The 26,485-nt window shown below is 44.1% G+C and overlaps 3 gene segments (V, D, J or C); all 3 read right to left on the bottom strand.

The window, feature by feature from the left end:
- LOC111755906 (Ig gamma-2 chain C region-like) overlaps nt 1-26,485 on the bottom strand; it is a 118,638-nt gene that overhangs the window by 90,667 nt on the left and 1,486 nt on the right.
- The window catches only part of LOC101789046 (Ig alpha chain C region-like), a 215,223-nt gene that overhangs the window by 188,116 nt on the left and 622 nt on the right, over nt 1-26,485 (bottom strand).
- Nucleotides 16,907-25,427, bottom strand: LOC106027009 (Ig mu chain C region membrane-bound form-like). The segment is given in 7 exon segments: nt 16,907-17,155; nt 17,280-17,395; nt 19,448-19,780; nt 19,863-20,183; nt 20,446-20,781; nt 20,885-21,199; nt 25,122-25,427. Coding segments are annotated over 6 exon segments (1,170 nt in total).

Here is a 26,485-nt window from a genome sequence, read left to right as displayed (position 1 = left end):
AAGTCCCATTTGACCCAGCTATTCCACTTCTGGGCATATTCCCAGAAGAACTGAAAACATCATACCACAGTGATATATGTGCACCCATGTTTATAGCAGCACAATTTGCAATAGACAGATCTTGGAAACAACCTAAATGCCAATCAATTGAGGAACAGATAAAAAAAGATATGGTATTTTTATATAATGGAGTACTACTGAGGTATAAATAATAATCACATTGAAAAATTTATAAATAAATGGGCAACTTGAGACCATACTCATAAGTGAAATAAATCAAACTTACATGTGTAAATACTGTATAGTCTTCCTAGTATAAGAAATGGTAAGAGTACATAAAATTCAAAATACTCAATAAATACAGAATCTGCTTAAAGCAGAAAAAATACTGAGGGAAAATGAGGAAAAAGAAAAAGAAATGGAAAAGAAAAGTATCTAAAATTATATTAACACACTTAGGATATCTAAGGTGATTGTGCTACAAATTCTGTAAGTTCTTGGAACCAAAAGTTAACATTCATAGGATTGGAACAATTGTGCATATTATTGTATGGTGATCTGAGGAACTCTGGAAGATCATTATGTAAAATAACAACCCTAGTTATGCTCCTACCACTTTGTTTGGAAGGCCTAGATAATCAGTGTTTGGGGTCTTTGTTATTGTTATTTATTTGTCTTTTTTGTTTCATGTTTTTCTAGGAATTTGTTTTGTTTTGTTTTTTCCTCTATTATAGAAAGGATAGGAATATGTGTAAAGACCCATACATACACAGAACTTCTAAACAGTTTATGAGAATCAATTATATAATGCATGACGAAATGAACAGCTATCTTGAAGAAAAAGAGACACTATGTTATCTAGAGATGATTCCATAGCATCACACTGTGAAACCCAGAACTACTATTACTCTTTGTTCAGAGTGATTTTAGTCTGTTTTGTATTGTCTAATTTCAACATACATGAAGATATGGACAGCTATTTTGAAGAGAATGAGAGACATTATGGCAGCCATTGTTGATTTCTCTATTGTCTGGTTTTGAAGGCCTATAATACCTTCATCATTCTGTTCTGATCAGATCTATTTTGTTGTGTATGAATTCATTATGTGTGAATATATGGACAACTATCTATAAGAAAACAATAGACAATATGATAGCCACTGATGATCTCCTGTTGTCTTGCTTTGAAATCTATTACTTACATTGTTTTCTTCTAATCTGCTTTGTTCTGTTTTGTTATGATTAGTTTTACTCTCTTTAAAATAAAATGAAATTTAAAAAATAATCTAAATATTAAAGTGGAAACATTAAATCTGCTGGAAGACAAAGGTAGAAATCTTGGTGACATATGGTTAGGCAAAAAGTTCATGGACAAAAATCAAACTGCATGGGAAATTCTTCCCAGAATCAACAACTGGAATCTCATTAAAATTTTTTTTGATGTAAAAAGAAATCCCCAACAGAGTCAAGAGAAACCCCATGAATTTGGAAAATATCTTAGCGAACTGTCCCTCAGACAAAGGACTTCCATCCAGAACATACAGATAAATAATTTTTAAAAATCAAGCCACCCCAGATTTATCAGCTTTATTAATTCTTTCAAAGAAACAAATTTCTGATTCATATTCTTTGAATTTTAATCATGATTACATTAATTTATTCTCTTGCCTTTGTGATTTCCTCCCTTGTATGAGCTTTGAGTTTGATTTGTTCTTCTTTTTTCTAGTTTGATGTTCAACATTAGGTTGTTTACTTGAGCTCATCTTGTTTTTCTGATGTGGAAATTTATTGTGATAAATTTCCCTCTTTGGACTGCTTTCACTGTGTCCCATAATTTTGTTGTGTTATATCAGCATTATCTTTTAATTGTATATACTGTGTAATATTGGATTTAATTTCTTCTGTGACCTTTTGGTCATTCAGAATTGTGTTGTTTAATTTCCATATGTTTGTGCAGTTCTTGTGATTTCTTTGGTTGTTGACTTCCACTTTCATTGTGCTATGGTCAGGTAGTGTGTAAGCAAGGATTTCAATTTCTCTACATTTACTTAAACATTTTTGTGGGCTAGTATGTAGTTGTTTTGGAGAACATCCCATTTGCAGCTGAGTAGCGGAAAATGTGTTCTTATGTTTTGGAGTGGAATACTCTGCAGACATCTACCAAGTCCACTTGTTCACAGGATTGATTCAATTCTGATATTTTTGTTGATTTTTTTGTCTGGTCAATCTATCTGTTTGTGAGAGTGGAGTATTAAGGTCCCTCACTACAGTTGTGTTAGTTATTTGGTTTTGTATGTTTGTTAATATTTGCTTAATGTAGTTGGATACACCATTATTTGGTGCATTTTTATTTATGATTGTTATCTCTTCTTCTTGGAGTTTTCCCTTCACAAGAATGTAGTGACCTTCCTTGTCTCTTTATTAATTTTGGTTTGAAATTTATACTGTCTGTAAATAGAATAGCCATTTGTGCTTTTGTTGGGGGGTGTCTTGAGGCATGGAGAATTGTTTTACATCTTTTGGCTTTTAGTATATGAATTTATTTTTGGGTTAAATGTGTTTCTTGAATGCAACATATTGGTGAAACTTGTTCTTTGATCCATTCTACACAGCTATTTCTTTTATATGGTGAATTGAGGCCATTTATATCAATAGTTATAACTGATGTGTACTCATATTTTTATGTCATTTTTCTATTTTTGGTTTCCTTTCTCTTCTATTTAATTGCTTGCCTTGCTTGGAAAGTTCTTTCTATTGGTGTTCTTGTGTTTATGGTCTTCATTATCTCTTTCTCGTATATCCTTGAGGGCATTCTGTACTGCTGGCTTAGTGGTTATGAATTTCTTAAGTTGTTCTTTATCATGTAAGTGTCTTATTTCTCCGTTAAATTTGAAAGATAGTGTTGCAGGATGCATCAATCTGGGTTGATGATTGTTTGCTTTGGGGGCTTAAAATAGCTTGTGCTAGGTTCTCCTTGATCTAAGTGTTTAGGTTGAGAAGTCTGGTATAAGTCTGATGGGCTTATAGGTGATTTGTTTCTTTTCTGTAGCTGCTCTTAATATTTTGGTCCTGTGTTGAATTTTTGGAAACTTAATTATTATATGCCTTGGTGTAGACTTATTTTGGTCATGTCTATTTGAAGTTCTACATGCTTCATTTATTTCTATGTCAAATTCTTTATTCATGTTTTTAGAGTGTTCTGCGGTTATTTCTGTGAAGAGGTTTTTTATGGCATTTGTGTTATTTCCAGCTTTCCCACTGATTATAACCAGTCATATTATTTTTCTTTGCTTCATCTTGTAACTTTTGGACTGATTTTTTGTGATCCCTTGCTATTTTTAAGCTTTCTTTTTCTGGCCACTAATCACATTCTTGTCTTCTAGGTCAGATATTCTATCCTCACCCTCATTGAATCTGATGTGTATAACTTCAATGCAGTTTTAAATCTCCTGTACTTCTATTTGTATCTATTGCATTGATTTCCTCTCTTATTTATATTGAGCATTGTTTCCATAAATTTCTCAACTTCCTCTATTTTTATCTGTGTCTGCTTTAAGTTTTATTCATTTTGATTGTCATTTCTTTTTGTACCTTAGATATTATTTTTTTCTGTGTCCTCTTTCATTGGCTTTTATTTTTCTCACTTCTCTTATCATTTCTGAGAGTTTCAGTGGTTGGTTTCTGATTTCCTCTATCTTTTTGTGTTCTGGTCTTGTTCTGGGTGGTCTGGGTGTTTAGGGTTACATTTTTGCTTCTTCTTGTTGTCACTTTCTAGTATTTTTTTGTTGTTTCCTGTCTTAATGCTTGTAGATACCTTGTGTTAGATAGTTTCATCTCTGGTGTTGAGGATTTCCTTGTTGGTGTCTCTTCCTCAATGATGTCTTCTAGATGTAGCTAGTTTTTGGCCTTTCTGTCTATCCCAAGAACCTACCTTCCCAATATATTGAGAATGTTGGATTGCTATCTTTTTTACTCAAGGCCCATTTCCTTGGTACTGGATTATTATGTAGTTATGGCCCCTTGCAATCTCAGTGTTGTCATACAGGGAGAAAAATTAATTATAACAGATATGGCATCCTGGTTATAGTAGCACAATTAGCAATAGCAACAGATTCAAATACAGCCTGGCTACTGACAAACTTTGTTAACTGCTAGCCTGATATCTTTAACCATAATACCAAGCTCTATAGTTATATAATATAATCCAACATACCAGAAATTTATATGCAACATTTTTCCATTTAATACAGTGTTTTTACTCTGCTGTGGGGGCTTAAGAGGAGTAGGGAGGAGGATGGAGAGATGGAAGGGTTTAAATATAGTAGAAGCAGATTTGTTGGGCAAAGGGTAATCATCCAAGTTTTGGGTAGTTGTATGATATAAGAGGAAGGGGTTGAAAGAGGAAGCCCAGGAGTACTGAAGTGAATCAGAAAGGTAAGAGACAATGTTTACTCCAATGAAAATCTCATGAAATCAAGCAATATACCTGATGAGAGGGAAAGGATGAGTGGAATAATACAAAGGAAAGGTTTAGAGATTTACATTGTGAATGAGAGGGAAAAGAAGGTACAGAAGAGAAGGGAAAATGGAGAAAAAAGAAAAAAGTAAAGATAGGGAAAAATAATCACACACATGGGAAAAAAACAACAAATATACAGAAAGGAAAACAAAACAATGCAAAACAGAACAGAGAGAAAAAGAAATGAAAAAGGGAAAAACACAAACAACAATAAAAATAATAAAATGAAGACAAACAGCAGAACAAAACACACCATTCCAGTGGACTACCAAGTGGAAAATTCATCAGAGAGAGAAAAATAAAAATAGTGACATTTCTCTAGTAACTACATTTCTGTGGTAGGCTGAAATCTGATCACAGAAAATGCACTCCAAAAAAGACTGCAGGTAGATTTTCTGTGGCTGGAGTTGTCCCAAGTCATTTCCAAAAGGGAAAAGTAAAGAGAGAATAAAAGAAAGAAAGAAAGAAAGAAAGAAAGAAAGAAAGAAAGAAAGAAAGAAAGAAAGAAAAAATAGGGAAAAGAAAACAAAAGAAAGTACCAATACCCACCCACTTCTATTACATGTGACTTTATCCACAAGCATAAAACTGGCTCACCGAACTTACCACCTGCTGGCTCATATTATTACTGTACTTTTAGATTTTTCCATGTCATTACTCCTGCTTGTCTGTCGTATGAACTTTAGCTGGGGTTCTACTGTGTACCTGGTTCTCATTGGTCTTCTGTCTCTGAATCTCACCAATGGAGGGAACAGGAGCTCATCTCAGACTCCCTTTCTACAGTGTGCGCATCTGTCAGTCAATGACTGGAACAAGAGGCCATCTCCGACCATCTTCCTTTCAGTCACAGCAACTCCAAGTCAAAGTGGTGCAAAGTGTTTTAAGCCCTAAAAGAAAACAATTTTGAACTCAGACTAATGTATTTTGTATAATCGTCTGTTAAAATTGATGGAGAAATAAGGGTATTCCACAACAAAGAGTATCATGAAAGATACATGAACACCAAACAACACTCCAAAATATTTTCTAGACATTCCAACCATATTTTGGACAGATAAAAGAAATCAATAAAGTCAAATAGTCAGATAGAATGAACAATGACAAAAATGTAAAAGTGAACAATTCAACAACAGAAAAAGAGTGCAATGACAGGAGAAATATCAAAACTTCTCAGTAATAACTTGCAAGAATTCTCAAAGTAAAAGACACAAGTTGGAAGACTGGATCAAATAAAAAACAAAACTCCATGGTTTCCTGAATTCCGGAGACTCATTCATAAAGTATCATGGACTAAAAATCAAAACATGGATGCGCCAGGACCCCCCAAACAATGAGGAGATGCAATTTTATTCTCATAAAAAGTAAACTTCAAGCTAAAATCTATCAAAACATGCAAATATAGTTGCTACATCTCAGTAGAAGGAGAAATTGGCAGGAAGAGATAACAATTGCAAACATGTATGTGCTAATTATCAGGGCACCTAATTTGGTAAATCAAAAATAGTGGACATGAAAGATCAAATAAATGCTAAAGCAACTGTCATCGGTGACCTGAATGCCCTACTTCAAAAACAAACTGATCAACTAAACAAAAGCCAAAGAAATATCACATATAAACCATATCTTTGAACAAATGAACTTAACAGACATCTATACAGTCTTCCACCATGCAACAAAATACACATTCTTCTCAGCAGCAGATGAAATTCTCTCTTAAAGAGTACCATACTAACCTATAAAGCATGTTTTCATGAATCCAAAAAGTTTATATCATTCTATGTATACTGTCAGACCATAGTACACTAAAACCAGAAATCAATCAATCACAAACTTTTTAAAGAAATTTTACAAATACCTGGAGATTAAATAACATAACCCTGAACACTAAGGGGGTCATAGTAGAAATCAAGAAAACAGTTTTAAAAACCTACAATTAAACAATAATTACAGTACAATAATTTATTGGTATGAATGTTCACACTACAAAAAATACAGTAAGGACTTACAGGAGGAGGGAAAAGTCATAAACAGTAGAGAAAGAGTCTCCCTGAAATTTGGTTCCTGGACACTGAAACACAGCAAATGAGGATGAGAAGTAGAAGAAAAGTGAGTCCCCCAGATCTAGGAAGGTATCTGAAGTGAGAACTGAAGCCCATGCAGAGAGAATAAAGAGAAACTTCATCAAACAAGAAGGAGATGAAAGGCATCCCTGACCCCAGACTTACTGTGTGGGAGGGAGCAGCTCAAACCTTCAGATTCAGTGGCTGCTAGCCAACCTGGAGGCCTCCACAGAGAGACACACCAGTGGAAGGGATCAGTAGACATGGAAGACTGGTGAGTAGTGTGGATGTTCAGACACAAACTTGGATAGGATGGATGGCCAGATGCCATTTTGGAAAAAGGACAACTGAACTCAGAACTCAGAAGAACTGCTGGGCCCATTCAGTGGACCCCAGCAAAGTTAAAACCCATAGAAGGTTTTAAAGTTAAAACCCAACTGCTGCAGGTTCAACAAGTCTGGTCCCAGACTCACAGCCAGGGCTAGATTCACTGAAGAAGTGATATCCTAGGCAGTTCAAGAGAGGCCATGTATATCTAAATCTTACACTAGGTGCTACTGAATCATGATTACATATACTGGATTGAGACACTTAGAGCAGTGCTTGTGAGGGTATCAATCTCATGAGGGGCTTAACCTACTGACAGGTTAATAGACACATAGGCTGACAGAATGTGAGGTCTAGTTGGAGGATGAGGGTCCTTGGGAGTGCCCTTCTTCTTCTCTTATGGTCTGCTTCCTGCCAGTCATAAGGTGAGCAGTTTTCTTCCACCCCACCCTTCCACCACCATTTTTCTGCCTTACACAGACCTCAACAATGAAACCATGGACTGCAACCTCTAAATCATAAGTCAAAATAAACATTTCCTCTTCTACATTGATTTTCTAAGGTATTTGGTCACTGCAACAAAAAATTTCCTAATAATGAAAATTGGTACAAGAGAGGGGGTTATTGCTATGACTATGACTAACAATGTGTTCTAGAAGCCATTGGAATTTTCCTCCAAGGAAACTTTGAAAAAGTCTAGAGAGACAGGCCAGATAAGTACTAGCTTGATGGGTGATTCTGATAGGAAGTCTAAAGACCAAAATGCTGACAAAAATGCATGTGACAAAGATGATGTTCAAGATGCTTATAAAGGGAATGAGGACTCAAGAATTTAACTAGATTCAATTTGTGCTACCTTCTGACAAAGAGCTGATCTATATTTTGCCCATGTCCAAAAATTTTGTGTGAGGCTGAATTTAAAGACATAGATGAATAAATCTAGTGAGAAAAAAAATCAAAGCACAGCATTCAGTGGCTTAGTTATTGTTTAACAGCTGCTTTTAGTCAGATTTACAGTGACTATTGGAAGCAAAAGGCTGAGCAGAAAGGTTTCATAAACTTATTGTTTAGCCTTCAAAAGAGCTGTGTATAAAGCTGGGACCAAAGGATGTATGACTGATGAAGAGATTTGTGCCAATAAAGCAAAGTCAAGAACTTTTCACTGGAATAAGATGTTTTGAGGGAATCCCAGAAATCATCAATAGTCCACCTATTCCAGTCTCAAGGGTATAAAAATATAAATTTTTTACTTGATCAGATTCTCCTTGGACCCTCTACTTGAGTAGAGTTGTTTAGACAATTGGTTCTGTGAGATTCACTTCACTGGAGTGAGCCATTCAGGTATTCAGAGGATTCCATAGCCATGCGGCCCAAGGCCCAAGTGGGCCTGACTACTTCTCAAGCTGGTGTCAGACCTCAGTGTTGCCCATGCAACAATGGTTTTACAGGCATGCAGAATCTTAGAGTTGTAAGTCATGGAAATTTCCATCAGGTTTCAAAAGAAGGCCTAAGAGGCCAGGCAGTTTGTGATAAGTCAGAGGTCTGTCAGGAGTCTCTGAGAGTGTGATGCATGAAGTTGTATGATTGAAGCTGATGCTGCAATAGAAATTATAAGATTTTAGATGCCTTTACCATCACAGTCTAGCTGCTAGTAGCAACATCATACAGTCTGTAAGGAAATTGATAAGACTGAAATCACAAAATGTTTTAATGTTCATGGTTGATGCATGGTTGGACCTGTCAAACTGTCAAAACCAGTAGAAATTCTCTTCTTGCAACAAATGGACTTGATCCAAGCCTGTTAAACTGAATACGGTGAAGTAGCACACAATTCTGCTTGACAAATAAAGCCAAGATCAAATCACAGAAAAGCAGAACCTAACTACAAAAATCTTCAACCAACAACAAAAACTTTTTTCTCTATTTGACCTCAAATCTTAGTATACATAAGCGCGTGCATGCACACACATACGCACATGCACACATGAGAAAACAAGGCAACAAAATGACTCCAAAACTCCAGCAACCCTAATGTATATCTAAAGGGAATCAATAAGGAGGAAATTGGGAGCAAAATGGTTGACTTATGCAAAATGATGAACAAAGAAACTTGGTGAGCTCAAAGATAATATAACAAACCAGAGCAGAATTAACAAACATACTGATCAATGAGTTTAAAGAATAGTCAAATAAAAAATTAGAATAGCTAACCAAAACAATTTAAAATGAGAGAAATTTACCAAAGAAATAGAGTCCATGAAAAGGTGCCAAACAGAATTCCTGAGAAAAAGAATTCTACTGCATGCATGTACAGCAGAAGAGACAAATGTGAAGACAGGATATCAGGTCCTTAAGATAGGTCTGATACATTAGAATGTATACTCAGAGACACCTTAAAAACAAGAGAGCAAGGAAAATTGATCCAAAGCCACCAGACAACTCGAAGAACATGAGCCTAGCACTGATTTTGCTTAGAGAAAAATTAGAGGTCAGCCTGCATAGAACAAAAAATCCATTCCTACAAATTAAAGCAAAAAATTTTTCAAGACTGGGGAAAAATAACCACACAGAGAAAATGAGTTATATAAAACTGATGGTCAGAGAAGACCTTTGCCAAGGCATATCAAGACAAAATTCCAGAACTTCAGTACAAAAACAGAATATTAAAAGCTGACAGAAGTAACAAGTTACTTATAAAATTAAAGGCTAGGATTACAACAGACTTCTCAATACAAACCTTAAAAAACAGAAAAACTTGGAGTCAAATCTTTCAAGCCTAAACAAAAACAACTTCTAACATAGACTAACATAAGCCTTTTTAAAAAATTCAAATTGATAGAAAATTAAAGTCTTTTTATAACAATGAGCACCTTCAGGCATTCATGACCACCAAATCAGCACTCCAAAAACTTCTCAAGGATATTCAAGGTACAATGACCCAACAATGACCAAAAATCCAATAAAATGAATACACCAGGCATTAAGAGAAATTATGCAGAAGGGATAAAATAGAGAATAAGCAACTGGAAAATACTGCAGTGAAAGGAATATTCCATTAAACCCTTAATAATAACTCTTGGTGTGAATGATCTCAATTCCCAATCAGAAGGGCTGGGGATTTAGCTCAGTGGCATAAGTGCCTGCCTGGCAAATGTGAGGTCACAAGTTTGATTGCTGGTACCAAAAAAAAAAGCACAAGAAAAGGCACATATTGGCAGAGTGGATCAAGAATGAAAATCCTTTGAACAACTATTTGTAAGAGGACAGTATGTAAACATCAACTAGTGATTTCTTACTGTTTATGTTTTCTTTGAATGTACATATTATTTCTACCCATTTTCTGTTTTGTTTAGTCTTTCTTAAATAAATTTTTTTAAAAAAGAAAGAAAACCCAACTACATAGTGTATACAATAAATAAATGTAGAACAAAAGCAAATTAATGAATTAAAAATCAAAGAATGGGGGGGTTACAGAAAATGGTAGATCAGTAAGCAGCAAAATAGGGAGCCTCTCTGAGAGAAACAGTTCAGTTACCAGAGTAAAACATTCTGTAGAAGACCATATAAAGGTAAATGGATTCCTTCAACCCAGGAAGAAACTAAAGGGAAACAAAAAAAAAGAAATGAAAATTGTGGGCAGAAGGTTGTAGCCAGATGCGCTCTCCCCAGAGCCAGTCCCATGGTATATGAAACGCCCCTGGAATCTGGAGAGGCACATTTGCAGTGAAGTCAGAGGTTGGCAAACCTGAGGGCCTCGGTGGGAAGAAGTGGTCACAGAGGGGAGTGGCAAAACAGAGAGCAGCACTCAGCTCAGAGCTCTGACTTGGAGTTCCATACCAGCTCGCAGTGAGTGTATGAAAATAATTTCTCCCACAGGTGTGGGTGAGGGGATCAGGTGGCATTTTGGAATCAGGCAGGATAAACCCAGAACCAGACACAGAGGGCTTCAGTCAGCCACTCCTACCACTGAGCAGACTGGTGAGAATTGCTTGGATTGAGTTCTGCCCCTATGCATGATCCAATAGCAAAAGATGAGATCTTCCTGAGACTGTACCTGACTGGCCCCATCCCTGCAGCACACACTAACATGGCGAAGACTCCCAGTGTTTGACCAACTCAGAAGGGAGGGATCAGCCTGCTCTGCCTCTGCTTGTACTTCAGCAGCCATCAGCAGACTGGGGAGGGAAGCAATCCCTAGCCAGCATGCTTCAGAGTAATCACAGCCAATACAGGAAGTGCCAGGGATTCCTATGTCCACCCACTTGTCTGGAGGAAACCAGAAACATGACAAGAAGAGGAAACAAAAGGAAATATCCAGTCCCCAACACAAACACTACTGGCCCAGGGGAGGTAAACACAGAAGAGATCAGGGATTGTGCAACTCTGGTGCCTGAAAAAGCAGCATCTGACATAAAGAATTATCTTTATGACATTATAAAAGAATTACAAACAGAAATTCTAATACAAGTAAAGGAAGATATAAGAAAAATAATAAAAGAAATGCTAAGTACCTCTCAAGAAGATACAGATGGAAGAGTGAAGGGCATAGAAAAAGGAGAGAAATCTTCAATGCAGAATATAAAAAAGTCTAGAATACATGAAACATTCAAAGAGACTACCAGGAAATTAAAAACTCCATTTAAAACTGGCAAAACTGCTTGAAGGAAACTAAAGATAGACTATCAAACCTTGAAGACAGGTTTGCAATGTGTGATCACGAAAGGAAAGATCTTTTAAAAATAACAAGAAATTAGGAAGTAACAATACAAAGGCTAGAAGATGACAAGAGGATCTATAACTTAAGAATAAAAAATGTGAGTGAAAAAGCAGGGGTAAATAAAAATACAAATACAAATAAAATACAAAGGCTATTTACAGAAATAATTAAAGAAAACTTCCCAAGCATAGGTAAAGGAAATGCTATCCAGATACATGAAGCCTACAGGACTCCAGCCAGCTATAACCAAAATAGATCTACACCCAGACATATAATAATCAAGACCCCAGAAATTCAACACAAGAACAGAATATTAAAAGCTGTCGGAGAAAAGAAACAGATTAACTATAAAGGAAAACCTATCAGAATCACAACATACTTCTCAACACAAACCATCAAATCAAGAAGAGCTTGGAGGGAAATAATCCAAGCCCTGAAAGAAAATAACCTCCAACTCAGATTTATGTACCCTGAAAAACTGTCTCTCAAAATTAATGGAGAAACAAGAAGCTTCCATGACAGAGAGGAACTGGGGGAGTTTGTAACCACCAATCCAACCCTCCAAAAATACTGAAGGACATTCTAGAGAGAGAGAAAAAAAAGACCATGGTTTCAAGAACAGTGACAAAGAAGACTCACTGAATGGAGCAGACAGTAGAATGAAGGGGAAAAGTATATGACCAACTGCAGAAAAATAGCATAGCAGAGATGAGGCAGAGAACACTGGCCCACAATCGCTAACATGGATAGCTTCAATACACTAATAAAAAGAAACACAGACAGAGTGGATCAGGAGATATGGTCCATCAAGATGCTCTACATAAGAAATATGTTTAACCTGAAAGAGGGTTAATGAACCAAAAGTCACAGATGAGAAAACAATGCTCTATGTGACAGGGAACCAGAAAGAAACAGGGCTAGCTCATCCAGCGACTGCAGATAGTTTGGAAAGTCATGACACTTGTGCAGTGGAAAACTATTCATCTATAAGGAAGGAAAACCTTGAGGCTTTAGTAGGTAAAGGAATACAGCTCATGATCAAGCTCGAGGGTAAAAAGGTTCAGAATCACTTAGGTAGATGGCAGATTGCCCCCTTCCTAATCTAAAAACTAAAGGAGTTAGTGGGACCCAAAATGTACAAAGCACCCTGAAAAAGGGAAAGGGGAGGAATTGCCTAAAAAAGGAAGGCAGAGGACATTGTAATCTTGTATCATGATTTGAAACCAATATTGCATTCAACTCTCTTTTCATTTGGCTATGTTCTGTTCCAGTTTATCTTCTTGTACTAGATTTGAGGGCATAGACAGCTATTCCAAAGATAGCAGGGTATACTATGACAACCATTTTTAATTTCCTATTAACTTAATCTGAAACCTAGTATTGCTTTCACTGTCTTGTTTTGACTGATTTTATTTGAATCGGTCTTATTCAATTGCCATCATGTCTTGAATGATTTTCTTCAAATCTGTTATATTTTATAGTATCAAATCTGAAAGTATAGGCAACTACTCTAAAGACAATAAGATTCACTATTATACCCATTCTGGCTTGGCTATTACCCTCTTTTGAAGTCCTATAATGTCTCCAATGTTTTGTTTTTATTGATTTTGTTCTGTACTGCTATGTTGAATTTTACTAGACCTTATGACATTTTATTATACGTTATTGAAGATAACAAGAGACATCACGGTAACCATCGTAGATCAGTTTGTATTGTGGTTTTAAATTATTTACTAGGTCCATCCTTTTGTTTTGAATGACCCTATTTTGTTTTGTTTTGTTTTTTCTCATTTGGTTTTACTCTTTTCAAAATAGAAATAAAAGAGATTTTAAAAATCAAAGGATGAAAAACAATATATGTACCCAAACGCAGGCAGAAGAATCTATCCTATTTTCAGACAAAATGGAATTAAAATCAAAACTGATCAGAAGAGGCAAAGAATGTCTCTACATACTGACTAAAGATCACTATGTTGTCTTCTTTTTAAACTCCTTGCCTCTATTTTATAGTGGTGCAGAGTTTACAATCCTGGTTGACTGCTCATTGTAGCAGAGTGGCCAGCAGGGCTCACCTTGGATGTGATCATATGGAATTAGAAAGGACCAGCAAAAAGCAGTCCTACATAGGACCAAAGTATGAGGCATTACCAATCAAGATTTCAAGTTATACTACAAAGATACAATCATAAAAGCAGCATGATACTAGCAGAAAAATAGATTTGTGGATCAACTAAACAGAACAAAGGATGGAAAAACAAACACTATTCAGTCACCTGAATAGTGTATATTCAGTATATTCAGTCACCTGACATTTTACAGGGGGCCAAAACCATATACTGGAAGATAGCTTCTTTAGCGAATGGTACTGGGAAAACTAGTTTTACACATTCAAAAGATCATGTAATAAACTAAAATAAGGATGAGGGTGTTGCTCTGGTGAACTGGCTCCTGTCTGGGGACCACCAGGAGATGGGCTTTGTGGGGCCGCAGGCTATTGGTCTGTCCCTTTCCAGCTCTGCTTGTCTAGAGAGGTACTGCATTTGTGAGGGACAAGGCTCCACTCAGCCACAAGAGAACTGGTTACCCACAGTAAGCGGGAAGATCCACTGGGACCATCTGCACCTCAGGGAGCTGGGTGATATGTAGGTTTGCGCTGTTCCCTGTCACCAAGCAGGCCAAGTCCAGGAAGCCATTTTCCTCTGGGATGTTGCACCCAAGGTGATGAAAATGTACAGATCCTGTTAGGTGCCTGCAAGACAAGCAGTGAGTGCCAAGGATGCCAGGAAAGGAGTAGGGACAGGGCATGGGAGGAGGGACCTGGAATGGGGATTGTATGGGGACCTTTCCAGGCCCAGGATACAGTGACACAGTCCAGGCAGGCCCTGGCTCTGTGGGTGCTGGGGGAGAAGACTTCCTCCCAGAGGTTGTAACACCCTTGGTGTCCCCGAGCTTCCTGTCTCTTAAACCCCTCTCCTCTCTGTTCCACTGCCTGGCATCACTGCAGGCCTGGTCTCAGTTCTGCCTCCAGAAGCTGCTTGTACTGCCCTTGGGGCACAGAGCTTTATGTGTACAGTGACTGAAAAGCTGTCCTGGATGTGGTCCCCAGTACTGGTGCAATTCCACCCTCTCCTCTGGCCTGCACAGAGGCACTGCTGCCCCTGAGCTGTCCCTCCTGGACACAGTGCTGATACCCTGGGATCCAGAGGAGACTGCAGGTCCCTGCCTGGTCCCTAATGGCTTTGCTTTACTCACCTCTTCCCTGCCTCCACCTGTGTCACACTCAAGGATATCACTGCTCCCTGAGAACAGACTGTTGCATCCAGCCTGGCCCAGACAGCAACTGTGCTATGACCTTCATGGCAGAAACTGCCTCTTTCTTTTCCTTGCTCACAGGGATGCCATCCTCCTGAGTACCTTTTGTCTGGGTTCTGCAGCAGAGCCCCCACATTCCCATCTTCCCCTAGCCTAGAGAGGCCCTGATGCCCTCCCAAGACACCTCTGGACCTCACTGGGCCATTTTTGCTGCCCAGGGTTCTGGGTTGTAAGATTCCCCAATCTCACTTGCAGGTGCTGTTGGAAGATGTGGCAGGCTGCTGCTGTGGGGATCACAGTTCCCAGGATTCAGGGGTACAATCAAATTCTCAGACCTCAAAGTGCAGCTGTGTTGGGCAGTGTCCAACATAAATCAGAGGGATGAGGTCACACTGGACTGAGGTAGGCACCTCACCCTATAGTGCTGGGTTTCCTTGTGGGAGGGTGATGGGGACAGGGACTTGGATATAGGGACAAAGCAAGGGCAGCAAATCAGGCTAGCAGAGTGAGGCCCCTGAGAGGAATAGGGGATCTTGGAGTAGGCTGTCCTGAGGCAGGGGAGACCCAGCCCAGAGGCCCTTCCTGGGATCCCTGGCCTTCAGGCAGCACAGGTCTCTGTCCAGTCCTTGCACCCATAGAAAACTGGAGAATACTTTGTTATCACAAGTAGGGTATTGGTGTAAAAAGAACCTATAAGCATGGAAGATACTGAAATTGGGTGATGGCCTTAAATGACCTCACAACAGTGCCCATGGTGGTATGGCTCAGGCTGACCTGGCTTACAGAACTGGTCCTCCCATGGTACTACCTTGATGCTTCTTGCATGACCTCATTAGGGGCCTAAGTGTCTCTGAGTCCCTCTCTGCCTCCTCCTCTTTTCTCCCACTGCTTCTTCCACTCAGTCATCAACCCACACCAGCCAGGACCCACAGCCTCTGGGCTGCCTCCAGCCATGCACTCTTAGTCAGGAACCCGCCGTGGCTGCTGCTTCATCTCTGCAGGGCTCCCATCTGAGTAAAACTAGCCTTAAGACAGCGCCTCCAACTTAGAGCCTGAGTTTCCACACTTGATCTAGGCCCAACAGGCACAGTCATTGTCCTGTCCTGTGCCATCCCCACCATGTGTTCTCCCTACAGGTGCCGTGGACTCGGGTGTAGCCCCAACCCATCTATGTGCTGCACCTTCACCCCAGGTAACAGTGAGAGGAGGGAGGCTCTGTGAGAGGACTAGACAGAGTGGCATTGTGCTTTAGCACAGCAGTCCAGAGCTCCAGCCCCTTCCTCCCACAAGAGCAGGCCAGAAGTTGCTGATTAGGAGCTGGGATACTTCTCCTAGCAGGGCTCTGCCAAGTTTCCTGGAACTCAGGCAGGACCTACAAGCCAGGAGAGGTACCCATCTCATGTGAGACCACCTGGCTTGATATGTTTCTATAGCCACTCATGCACACCAAGACCCTGGCCCTCCGGAATGTTGGCTTCAACATCCACACTCCTGTCTTGTCCATGCTGCAGGCCACCAGCCGCTGTGTCCACACAGTGAGATGCCTAGCTCATTGCCAGAGGTGTGCATGGCCAGAGGGTTGACCTGCCCCACCCTGCATCCTTGAGAAACAAAGGTTTGGGGGTGAGGTACTAAGTGTCCTATTCCCAGGCTGCCTGAAGCAGTACCAGCAGGAGCAAGTGGTGGAGGGCAGAGGCCCTTCTGGGAACATGCAACAGCTGAGCCTGTGCCTGGTCTCCAATGATGAACATGTGTAGAGACCTGGCCTGTGAATATGTCTGATTTTGCTTGGCTTTCTCCTTGATCCCTTTGCTGCCCCTCTGTGTCCTTCCATAGCCCTCAGAGTCACAAGAGAGGCTTCAATTTGGGTCTCCCTGGAATATCACACAGCACACAGGTGTAAAAAAGGAAGACAATCCTTCAGAAAAAGGTGGTTTCATAGTGAGACCCTGTCTCAAAAAACAAAACAAGAAGAGCACATCTGTGTTTATTTCAGGACAACATGCACACAAACAGCAAAGCCGAGCTTGGGGACCCAAGTGCTGTGAACATGGTGGCGACATTGGCTGGCATGGAGAGATGCCTGTGTCCTAGAGCGCAGAGCTGGAGGGATGTGCGAAGAGGTTCAAGTTGAGGGCCATGCAGCACAGCCCACCCCAGGCCAGGCACTGTGGTTGAGTTCTTGGTCTTCAGTGTCCTCCCACAGCTGGGTCACTTTACCTGCAGGCAACAGAGGCAGCATCAATGATCATCCCAGTAGGAGAAAGATAGGGGCAGGAGCACCCAAGTGGCTAATGCAGGCTCCTCCCTATTCCTAGCCCCAGCCTCCACCTGAGCCATCTACCTTGAATAAAGTGACAGTGGTGCTGTAGAAGAGGCTGAGAAGGAAGAGCACGATGAAGGTGGAGGCGGTGGTCCAAAGGTTCTCGAAGCCCTCTTCCTCAGCATTCACCTCCCCCTCTGCAGTGGACACAGGGGGTAGGGGTCAGGGGCATCTGTAACCCATCTGCATTGCAGACCACAAGGTACACAGGATGGTGAATGTCAAGAGCCAGACAGGTGGACAGAGACAGAGTCAGGCCAAGCAGGAGCAGACAGGGATGCAAAACCTTGCCCAGTGGCCTTAGGTGACAAAGGCAGCACCACAGATGTAGGACATGGACAGAGAGGAGGGCAGAGAAAGGGCTTCAATGAGCCCTAGACCCTCCTTAAGCAGGGGACACAGCAAGAGCCACTTGGCTAAAAAATGGGTGTTGTGGAGTGCACAGGGCAGAGTGAGGGCCAGGCTACCCTTGGTTACCTCCCCGAGGACTCTGATAACAGGAGCAGAGCCCAGAGTATGTTGGGCTGGGTGGTGCTTCCTGACCAAAGTGACAGAAGCCTGCAGACATTCTGCCCTACCCGAGTGACAGACGCCTAGGGACATATTGACTAGCAGCTCCTCCTATCTTATAGAGTGATAGAGGTCTGGGACATCCTGGCTGATCCTATTCTATCGGAGTGACAGAGACCCTAGGATGTCGTGCCTCGAAGTTCCTCTCCTACCAGAGTGACAGAGACCTGGGACACCTAGTTGGTCCTATCTTGCCTGAATGACAGAGACATGAGGATCTCAATATTGAGACAGGGCAGAGTGAGCCCCAGGGGACACAGTGCACTCAGCAATCAGGGGACAGCTATAGCTCAGTGAAGAGGGTAGGAGCAGCCCTAGGCCAGCTTTATCCCTTGGGTGTGGGGACCTAGCTCAGCCCTGTCCTCCCTGTGTGGGTCTGGCTCCCCTGCAGAGCTTCCCCCTGTTCTCTGTGCCTCAAATGAGGGGATCAAGTGTCTACAAGGCCATCACGCTAATGCTGACCCTAGTGACCTCTCACAGAAGGGCAGCCCCTGAATGCAGACTGGATCTGGACACCACCTGCTCTATCACTCACACTGAACCCTATGCCTTGGGAACCCATTCCTCCCCAGAGTCAGCCTGGATGGCACCTCCCTGGGAACCCCCAGGATTAGGCTAAGCTCCCTAAGAAGCTGCCATGGCCCTGCGCTGTGGGGTACTCTGAGTTCTGGCTCTGGGACCAGGGATGGCACCCCACTCAAAGTGCAGGCTACACTGGGCACTGAAGCAACTCCATGCCAAGAAAGAGGGACAAGCAGACTGCGGGACAAGCCCTGAAAGATCATAGTGTGACGAGCCACAGCTGGGGAGGCTAGAGACTCTGTGTGTGTATGTGTGTGTGTGTGTGTATGTGTGTGTGTGTGTGTGTGTGCGCGCATGCGCGCGCGTGTGTGTATCTGTGTACATGGCTCTGTGCTGAGTCTGTGCCATGTGTCTACCTGCTCCTGTGCACATGACTGTTCCTGTCCACATGTCTTTGTGCCCAGTGCATGTGCACACTCATGTCTCTGTGCATATCTATGCACTTGGGTGTAGGTGGACATGTGGCCAAGCATGTCCATCTGTGTGTGAGACTGTGTGCATATATACCTGCTTGTGTGTCACTGCTGGGTGTGTGTGTATGCAACCATGTGCATCTGTGTGCCTCTGTGCTGGTGTGTGCATCAAGTGCACATGTGTGCACATGTGTCTGTCAGTTTCTGCCTGTACCAGCGTGGCCAAGTGCTCAGATGTGTCAGAAGCAGCTACAGGATCTGCAAGCTCACACACTGCCTGAGGAAGCGGCTGCAGGGAACCAGGGCCTCCCCAGGCACTGGAAGGCCAAGTGCCAGGGGAGGGGTGGGCAAGGTGGAGGGACTGCAGGCATTGGCCAGGGAGGGCACAGCACAGCCATGGCCAACAGGCCAGCATAGTGTACACTCAAAACCAGCATCTTTTGAAGGGATCTTTTTATTTCTAATTTTAGGGAACGCAACACCGCACCCCCAACATGGTTAGTTTGCATGCACATGGGAAGAGCAACTGGACCGAGGCTGCCCCCCTGCAGGGGCAGCGTGGTCAGTAGCAGGTGTGGGCTGTGTCAGACATGACCAGGGACACGTTGTACAGGGTGGGTTTACCAGTGGATTTGTCCACGGTTCTCTCAGTCACCATGTGCGGCAGGCCCTCATGGCCCACGACACAGGTGAAGGTCTCCCCCGAGATCCAGTCCTCTGCAGGCACGGTCAACAGGCTGTGGGCATAGTAGTAGCCTGGAGTGTGGGGCTCTGGCATCGGAGCACTGGTCACATACTTGTCTGATGACAAGGGCTGTCCACCCTTCAGCCACTGCACAAAAATGTCCGCAGGGGCAAAACCCTTTACCAGGCAGATGATGGTGGCCTGCTCATGCAGGACCAGCTGCTCCCGGGCTGGTGGCAGTACATACACAGCGGGAGGCTTCTTATTCCCAGCTGTGGACAGAGAGGACTTGGTGAGCACAGGGCAGGAGGGGGAGAGGGGGGTTCCTGGGAGTGGGTTGGTGGATGAGCCTACCTTTGGGCTTAGAAATGGTCTTCTTCAATGGGAAGGGCAGATCATGATGGACCACGGTGCACGTGAACTCATTCCCAGAATCCCATTCATCCTCACAGATGCTGGCCTCACCCGTGACACTGAGAGTGCTGTTGGCTTGGCTCTCAGCATCTCTGATTTTGGTGGGCAGTTCCCTGCCATCCTGGTTGGACCAGGAGATGTTCAGTCCTCCTTGGTGGATCAGGTCATTGACCAGGCAGGTCAGCTTGACTGACTTGGTGTGGAAGATGTCATTGAAAGAGGGAGGAATGAGGAAGACTTTGATGTCTGTGGATGGAGTTGCTGTGGAGAGAATACTGCTGTGAGTGGTGGTTGGATGTGAATTTAGAGAAAGGTGTAATACCCCAGGACCAGCCCTGCCCCTGGATGCTGCTTGGTGTCACCTGACCTGTGTCCCCACTGCTCCCTACCCGGCCTTTGGCAACTTCAATAATCCAAAGTTCAGGAGTAAGTATCTGGGTCTGGATGGCCTCTGCCACACTTGAGTGGACAGCTCAAGGGGTATGCTGCATCAAAGGGATCTTGGCAAGGGACAGATACTCACAAGGGATACACAGAGAGGAGGATACATTCTTGTCAAAGGTGCCTGTCTTGTGAGTCACACGGCAGGTGAACACCTTCTGGCCCAGCCAGTCATCCTCAGTGATGGTCAGTGTGCTGGTAACCTTGAAAGTCACGGGCTGGGAGTCTTTTTTGTCAGCCACTACCTCATCTGTGATGATGCCACGCTCTATAATCTTTCCTTCCCGCAGCCAGGACACTGTGACCTGCTTGGGACTGAAGTCTGTGGCCTGGCAGATGAGTTTGGACTTTCGAGAGTCGAGGAAGGTGTCTCGGGGTGGGACAAATACAGTCACATTAGGGGCCAGCTCCACGATCCCTAATGTAAGGAAACAAGATGTGAGCTTGACCCAGCTCAAGTCTCTGTGCTTTCCCTCTTGGCCACACCAGGGTCTGTGTTCCCAGAGAGGACTGGATCTTACCTTTAGTGATCACCTCTGTCTGCACAGTGCCTGTCATATGTTGAGCCTTGCACATCAGCTGGATGTCAGTGCTCTGGGCGATGTCTTTGGAGCCCAGGAGCAGCTGGGAGGTGGCTGCATACTTGCCCCCTATGAGTACATCTGGGAAGGTTCTGATGACCTGGTTCACGGCAGAGTTGTTCTTATAGGTCCAGGAGAAGGATATTTTGCTGGGCAGGAAGTCCCGTGCCAAGCAGCCCACAGACACCTGGTTGCCATCGGACAGAGGTCTCTCACAGGAGATGAGGGGAAAGAGAGTTGGGCCAGATTGCTTTGCTGGGGATCCAAGAGCAGAGAAGAAAGGAAGAGTGTGAGATGTTATCTCTTATACCCTGTGCACCAGGGATATGTTGGTATCTTCCTTCTACACTGGCTACCCTCTGAAGAGCTGGGCCTGTAGGTCCTCTGAGGCTCAGGAGGATAGGGCCAGCTGTGGTTGGAGGCCTTAGGGTGCTGGGAAGCCTTGTTGGCCTCCTGCTGTAGGAACCAAGGATGAGGATACTTTAGGAGCAGGAGGCTCCATTCAGGGCAGGCAGGCCTGTATGCTGCTGGGTTGTATCCCTGTGCTGGTTTGATTAGTGGAGAGCAAAGGAGCAAATGGGGCCAGACCTCAGTGCCAAAAGGGAAGCCAAGGGGACACTGAGGGCAGCTGTAGCTCTGCATGGGCATATGGAGTTAGCAGCACTACAGCCTGCCCCTGGGGTCTTCCAGACCAGCAGTGGGGCTATGAGGGGTAGGTGCAAGGCCAGTCCAGCCCAGCTCAACCAGCTCCAGCCCAGCACAGCCCAGCTCAACCAGCTCCAAGCCAGTTCTCAATGGATAGGACACCAGTGTGACTCCACCTCAGGACAGCCTGATTGGGAACACTAGCCCAACAGAGTCCCCAGGGTCGAGTTCCCTAGCTGGTCAGCCCAGTTAGAACCATGTGGCCTTGCAGAGCCTGACTCGACAGGCCAGAAAGAGCCCCAAGGAGTTGGCCTGGGTCACCCAGCTCAGCCAGCTCAGCTAGCTCAGCAGAACCTACTGCATCCCTGCTCAGTCAGCAGCACCACAGGCACTGAGCTCAGCCCAGTCCAGCCCAGTGCAGCCTGGCCCAGTGCAGTTCAGTTCATCCCAGATCAACCCAGCTCATTTTAGTCTAGCTCTGCTCACCAATCTCACCCAGCACAGCTGACCCAGCCCAGCTCACTCAGCTCTGCTGGCTCAGCTGAGCTCATTCAGCACTGCTCAGCCCTCTTCAGCCCAGCATTGCTTAGCCCAATCGGCTCAGTCACCTCAGTCATCAGTTCAGCCCGGCCCAGCCCTGCTGTGTTTCACAACTCTGCTAGCTCAGCTCAGCCCAACCCAAACCAGCCTAGCTCTACTAGTTCAGCCCTCATCAGCTCAGTTCAGCTCAGCACAGCTCAGCATAGCCTAGCTCAGCTCATTTTATCCCAGCTCAGTTTATCCCAGCTTAACCATCTCTAAACCAATTCAAACCATCTGAGCTCCGCTAGCTTAGCTCAGCCCAAACCAGGCTAGCAGGCTCTGCTAGGTCAACCCAAATCAGCTCAGCTCAGCCCAGCCAGCTCAGCTCAGCCCAGCTAAGCCCAGCTCAGGCCAGTCTAGTCCAGTTCAGTCCAGTTCAGTCCAGTTCAGCTCAGCTCAGCCCAGCTCAACCCAACTCACCCCAGCTCAGCCCAGCCTGGTCCAGTTCAGTCCAGCTCAGCTCTGCTAGCTCAGCTCAGCTCAATTCAGCACAGCCCAGCCCAGCCTGGTCCAATTTAGCCTAGCTCTGCTAACTCAGCTCAGCCCTTCCCAGGCCAGCCTAGCCCAGCTCAGCCCAGCCTGGTCCATTTTAATCCAGCCCAGCTCTGCAAGCTCAGCTCAGCTCAGCCAGCTCAACCCAACTCACCCCAACCCAACCCAGCCTGGTCCAATTTAGTCTAATTTAACTCTGCTAGTTCAGCTCAGCTCCAGCCCAGTTCAGCCGAGCCCGGCTCAGCCCAGCCTGGTCTAGTTTAATCCAGTCCAGCTCTGCTAGCTCAGCTGAGCTCAGCTCAGCCCAGCTCAGCCCAGCTCAGTCCAGCCCAGGCCAGCCTAGTCCAGTTTAGTCCAGCTCAGCTCTGCTAGCTCAGCTCAGCTCAGCTCAGCCCAGCCCAGCCCAGCCCAGCCCAGCCCAGCCCAGCCTGGTCCAGTTCAATCTAGCCCAGCTCTGCTAGTTTAGCTTAGCCCAGCCCAGCCCAGCCAGCCCAGCTCAGCCTGGCTCAGCCCAGCCTGGTCCGGTTTAATCCAGTCCAGCTCTGCTAGTTCAGCTCAGCTCAGCTCAGCCCAGCTCAACCCAGCCCAGCTTAGTTCAACCCATCTCAGCTCTGCTTAGTGCAGATAGTTTAGTCCAGCTCAGCCCAGCCTTGCTCAGCCCAGCTCTGCTAGCTCAGTTCAACCCAACTCAACCCAACCCATCCCAGCCTGGTCCAGTTCAGTCCAGCTTAGCTCTGCTAGCTCAACTCAGCTCAGCTTAGCCTAGTTCAGCCCAATTCACCCCAGCCCAGCCCAGCCTGGTCCAGTTTAATCCAGTCCAGCTTTGCAAGTTCAGCTCAGCCCAACCCAGGCCAGCCTAGCACTGCTCAGCCCGGCTCAGCCCAGCCTGGTCCAGTTCAATCCAGTCCAGCTCTGCTAGCTCAGCTCAGTCCAGCCCAGGCAGCCCATCCCAAACCAACCCAGCCCAGCCCAGCTCAGCTATGCTTAGTCCAGATAGCTTAGTCCAGCTTAGCCAGCCCTAGTTCAGCCCAGCTCTGCTAGCTCAGCTCAGCCCAGGCCATGCCAGCCCAGCCCCTGCCAGCCCAGTCCTAGCTAGCTCAGCCCAGCTCTTCTAGTTCAGCTCATCCCAGCCCAGGCAGCCCATCCCAAACCAGCTCAGCTATGCTTAGTCCAGAAAGCTTAGTCCAGCTCAGCCAGGCCTAGCTCAGCCCAGCTCTGCTAGCTCAGCTCAGCCCAGGTCATGCCAGCCCAGCCTATGCCAGCCCAGCCCTAGCCAGCTCAACCCAGCTCTGCTAGCTCAGCTCACCCCAGCTCTGCTAGCTCAGCTCACCCCAGCCCAGGCTGGCCTAGCCCGGCTTAGCTCAGCCCAGCCCATTCCAGCCCGGTCCAGTTCATTCCAGCCCATCTCTGCTAGCTTGGCTCAGCCCAGCCTAGGCAAGCCGAGCCCAGCTCAACCCAGCTCAGCCCAGCTCAGCCCAGCCCAGCCCAGCTCAGCTCTGCTAGCTCAGCTCAGCTCAGCTCAGCCTAACCCAGCCCAGCTCAGCCCAATTCAGTCTAGCTCAGCTTGGCCTAGTTCAGCCCAGCCCATCTCAGCTAGCCCACCTCAGCTAACCAGGCTCAGTTTAGCCAAGTCCAGCCCAGGCCAGCCCAGCTCAACCCAGCAGAGCTCAGCTAAATCACTCCACAACTGGATCCTGCACAGCTCAGTTGGCCTATTACCCTCAGTGTCTCCTCTTTTATGAATGTAATAGTCTCCCACCTCACTCGGCAAGACTTTAGTCTGCAGAGCCACCCAGTCAGCCACTACCACCACTTAACAAACAGAAAAATTTATCCTTGAAACTTTGAATTCACTGAAATATTCAGAGATTAGATCAAGAAAATAAGGTCATTTCTGCACAAGGAAAACTTTTTCCTCCTGAACCTGAAGCTTTGTCTGTGCTGGTAGGAAGCACTGGAAGAACCTCCCTCAGAGACTGAGCTCCTGGAAGACCTGCTTAGCCTGATCTTTACCCTCTGAGTCTTAAATTAGCTTGACTTTCATTTCCATCGAGATCTAAACCATCATCAACAACTACCATGAAAAGCAGTTTATCTACATTTGTCACTTAAAATTCTTGTTTGCCATGAAACTCTTTAGAAAGTACAATAATAGTCTAAAATCAAATCTGTTCTGATAACTTAAATGGAGGCAACACCAGTAACATTTTCAAGCACTGTGAAAAGAATGGCCAATAGTTAATAGACCTTAGAGCCACTGGTGCCCATTTCTCCTAGACAGGGACTTCACGGAATGTTGGGAATGAGCAACCCAGACAACAATTACTCCAAGGATTCACAAATACATTTCCTTGTCTTCCTTTAACACAAAAACTGACTTACTTTCCAACAGAAACAAGCATCAAATTCAAACTTATAAGAGACGCAGACGTGGCAGTGGTAGCTGCCTCTCGCTTACCACATTGGATGCCTGGTTGCTAGGAGGTCCCGAGTGTCTCTGGCATGGAATATTTCTTCCAAGTCCATTAAAACTGGCTGAGTCACGAAGAGCCAGCTGGCCTGATGGCAGAAGCCACTGCCACACATTCCCAAGTCTGGGTGGTCCTGGGAGCCCCCCAAGCTGAAACCAGTTCCAGCAGCACACACACTCAGACCCTAGCCAGCAGCCTGTCTGCAGGAAGCTGGGCAGAGGAGAAGCATTCTGTGCTGCCAGAGGCCTAAAGGCCTTTCCTTCACTTTATCAGGCGGGCTTTCTCCTAATCCATCAAATAACTTGTTGGAATGAAAAAATCCAAGGTGATTCTATACATCGCACTTCAAATTCCTCCTAAAGCAAGTACTCAATGAGTGGTCTTAAAAAATACTTAGGAAGGCATCTTCATCAGAATAGCAAAGTGTTTTTTTCTTAATCATAAAAAAACTAGCTTACATGTGGGGAACCCACACATTGTAAAAATAATGTTTTAGTTTTTGGACAAAGCATTAATATTAGTTATCACATTTTTTAAAAACCAAAGCAATTTAAAAACTTTCTTAAATACCCCAATAAACTGTCCCTAAGACTGTTCAGTTTCATGTAGATTGTACTTTGAAAATAAATTTAGAAGTTGATAAGCTCAGTTGGAGAAAGCCGAAAGTTGATAAGCTAAGACTCAAAAGTTAAATTCACATAGTTAAAAGGGGACTTTCCAGTTCCTGCCAGCATCTGAAGCTTATTTTAGAAATGCAAATGACCCAGGTGTTGTTTTGCTCAGTAGGAACTTTCAGATCTGTAGGGCTGGGCAAAACATTTCAAAACCATCTCCTCATAACCACAGCTATAAATTTACCTATTCTGTTTTTCTGTTTCCCCAAATAGATTCCCCATGTGACCAACTTCCTGCCACCTGCTGCAGGTGTCCTGGCCCCAGGCCATCTTGACTTTAACTCTTAACCCATCATGGCTTCATTGACTTAAAAAACAAACTTGATTTATTATCAAAACTTGGCTCAATTCCTGGCAATAGTACTGAATTTCTATTCTTTGGCTGAACTTGCAGCAGTATCAGTTCCAGACAGACACAACTCATGATTGCTACCTGAGTACTAAGAAATTTAAAACTTTAAATACCTAGACATTTAAAGCTGGAATATGCTTGAAAACCTCATACGTCTTAAGTCACAATTTCCTTAGCCATTCTTCTCTGGAGCCCCTTCAGAGACATCTTGCCATTCAAACAACTTGATTCTCAGCATTTTGTCCTCCATGCATCCACACACATGGAGACCCCGGTCCCTCTCCTCAAGAAGGAAAACAGGTACCCAGCACACATTTTCTCTAAG

The sequence above is a fragment of the Cavia porcellus genome, unplaced genomic scaffold (genome assembly GCF_034190915.1).
Source record: "Cavia porcellus strain 051 isolate PalLab524CR breed Dunkin Hartley unplaced genomic scaffold, mCavPor4.1 scaffold_8, whole genome shotgun sequence".
NCBI classification, from domain to species: Eukaryota; Metazoa; Chordata; class Mammalia; order Rodentia; family Caviidae; genus Cavia; species Cavia porcellus.
The sequence above is the reverse complement of the archived record's forward strand: the minus strand, read 5'-3'. Positions and strand labels throughout refer to the sequence as shown.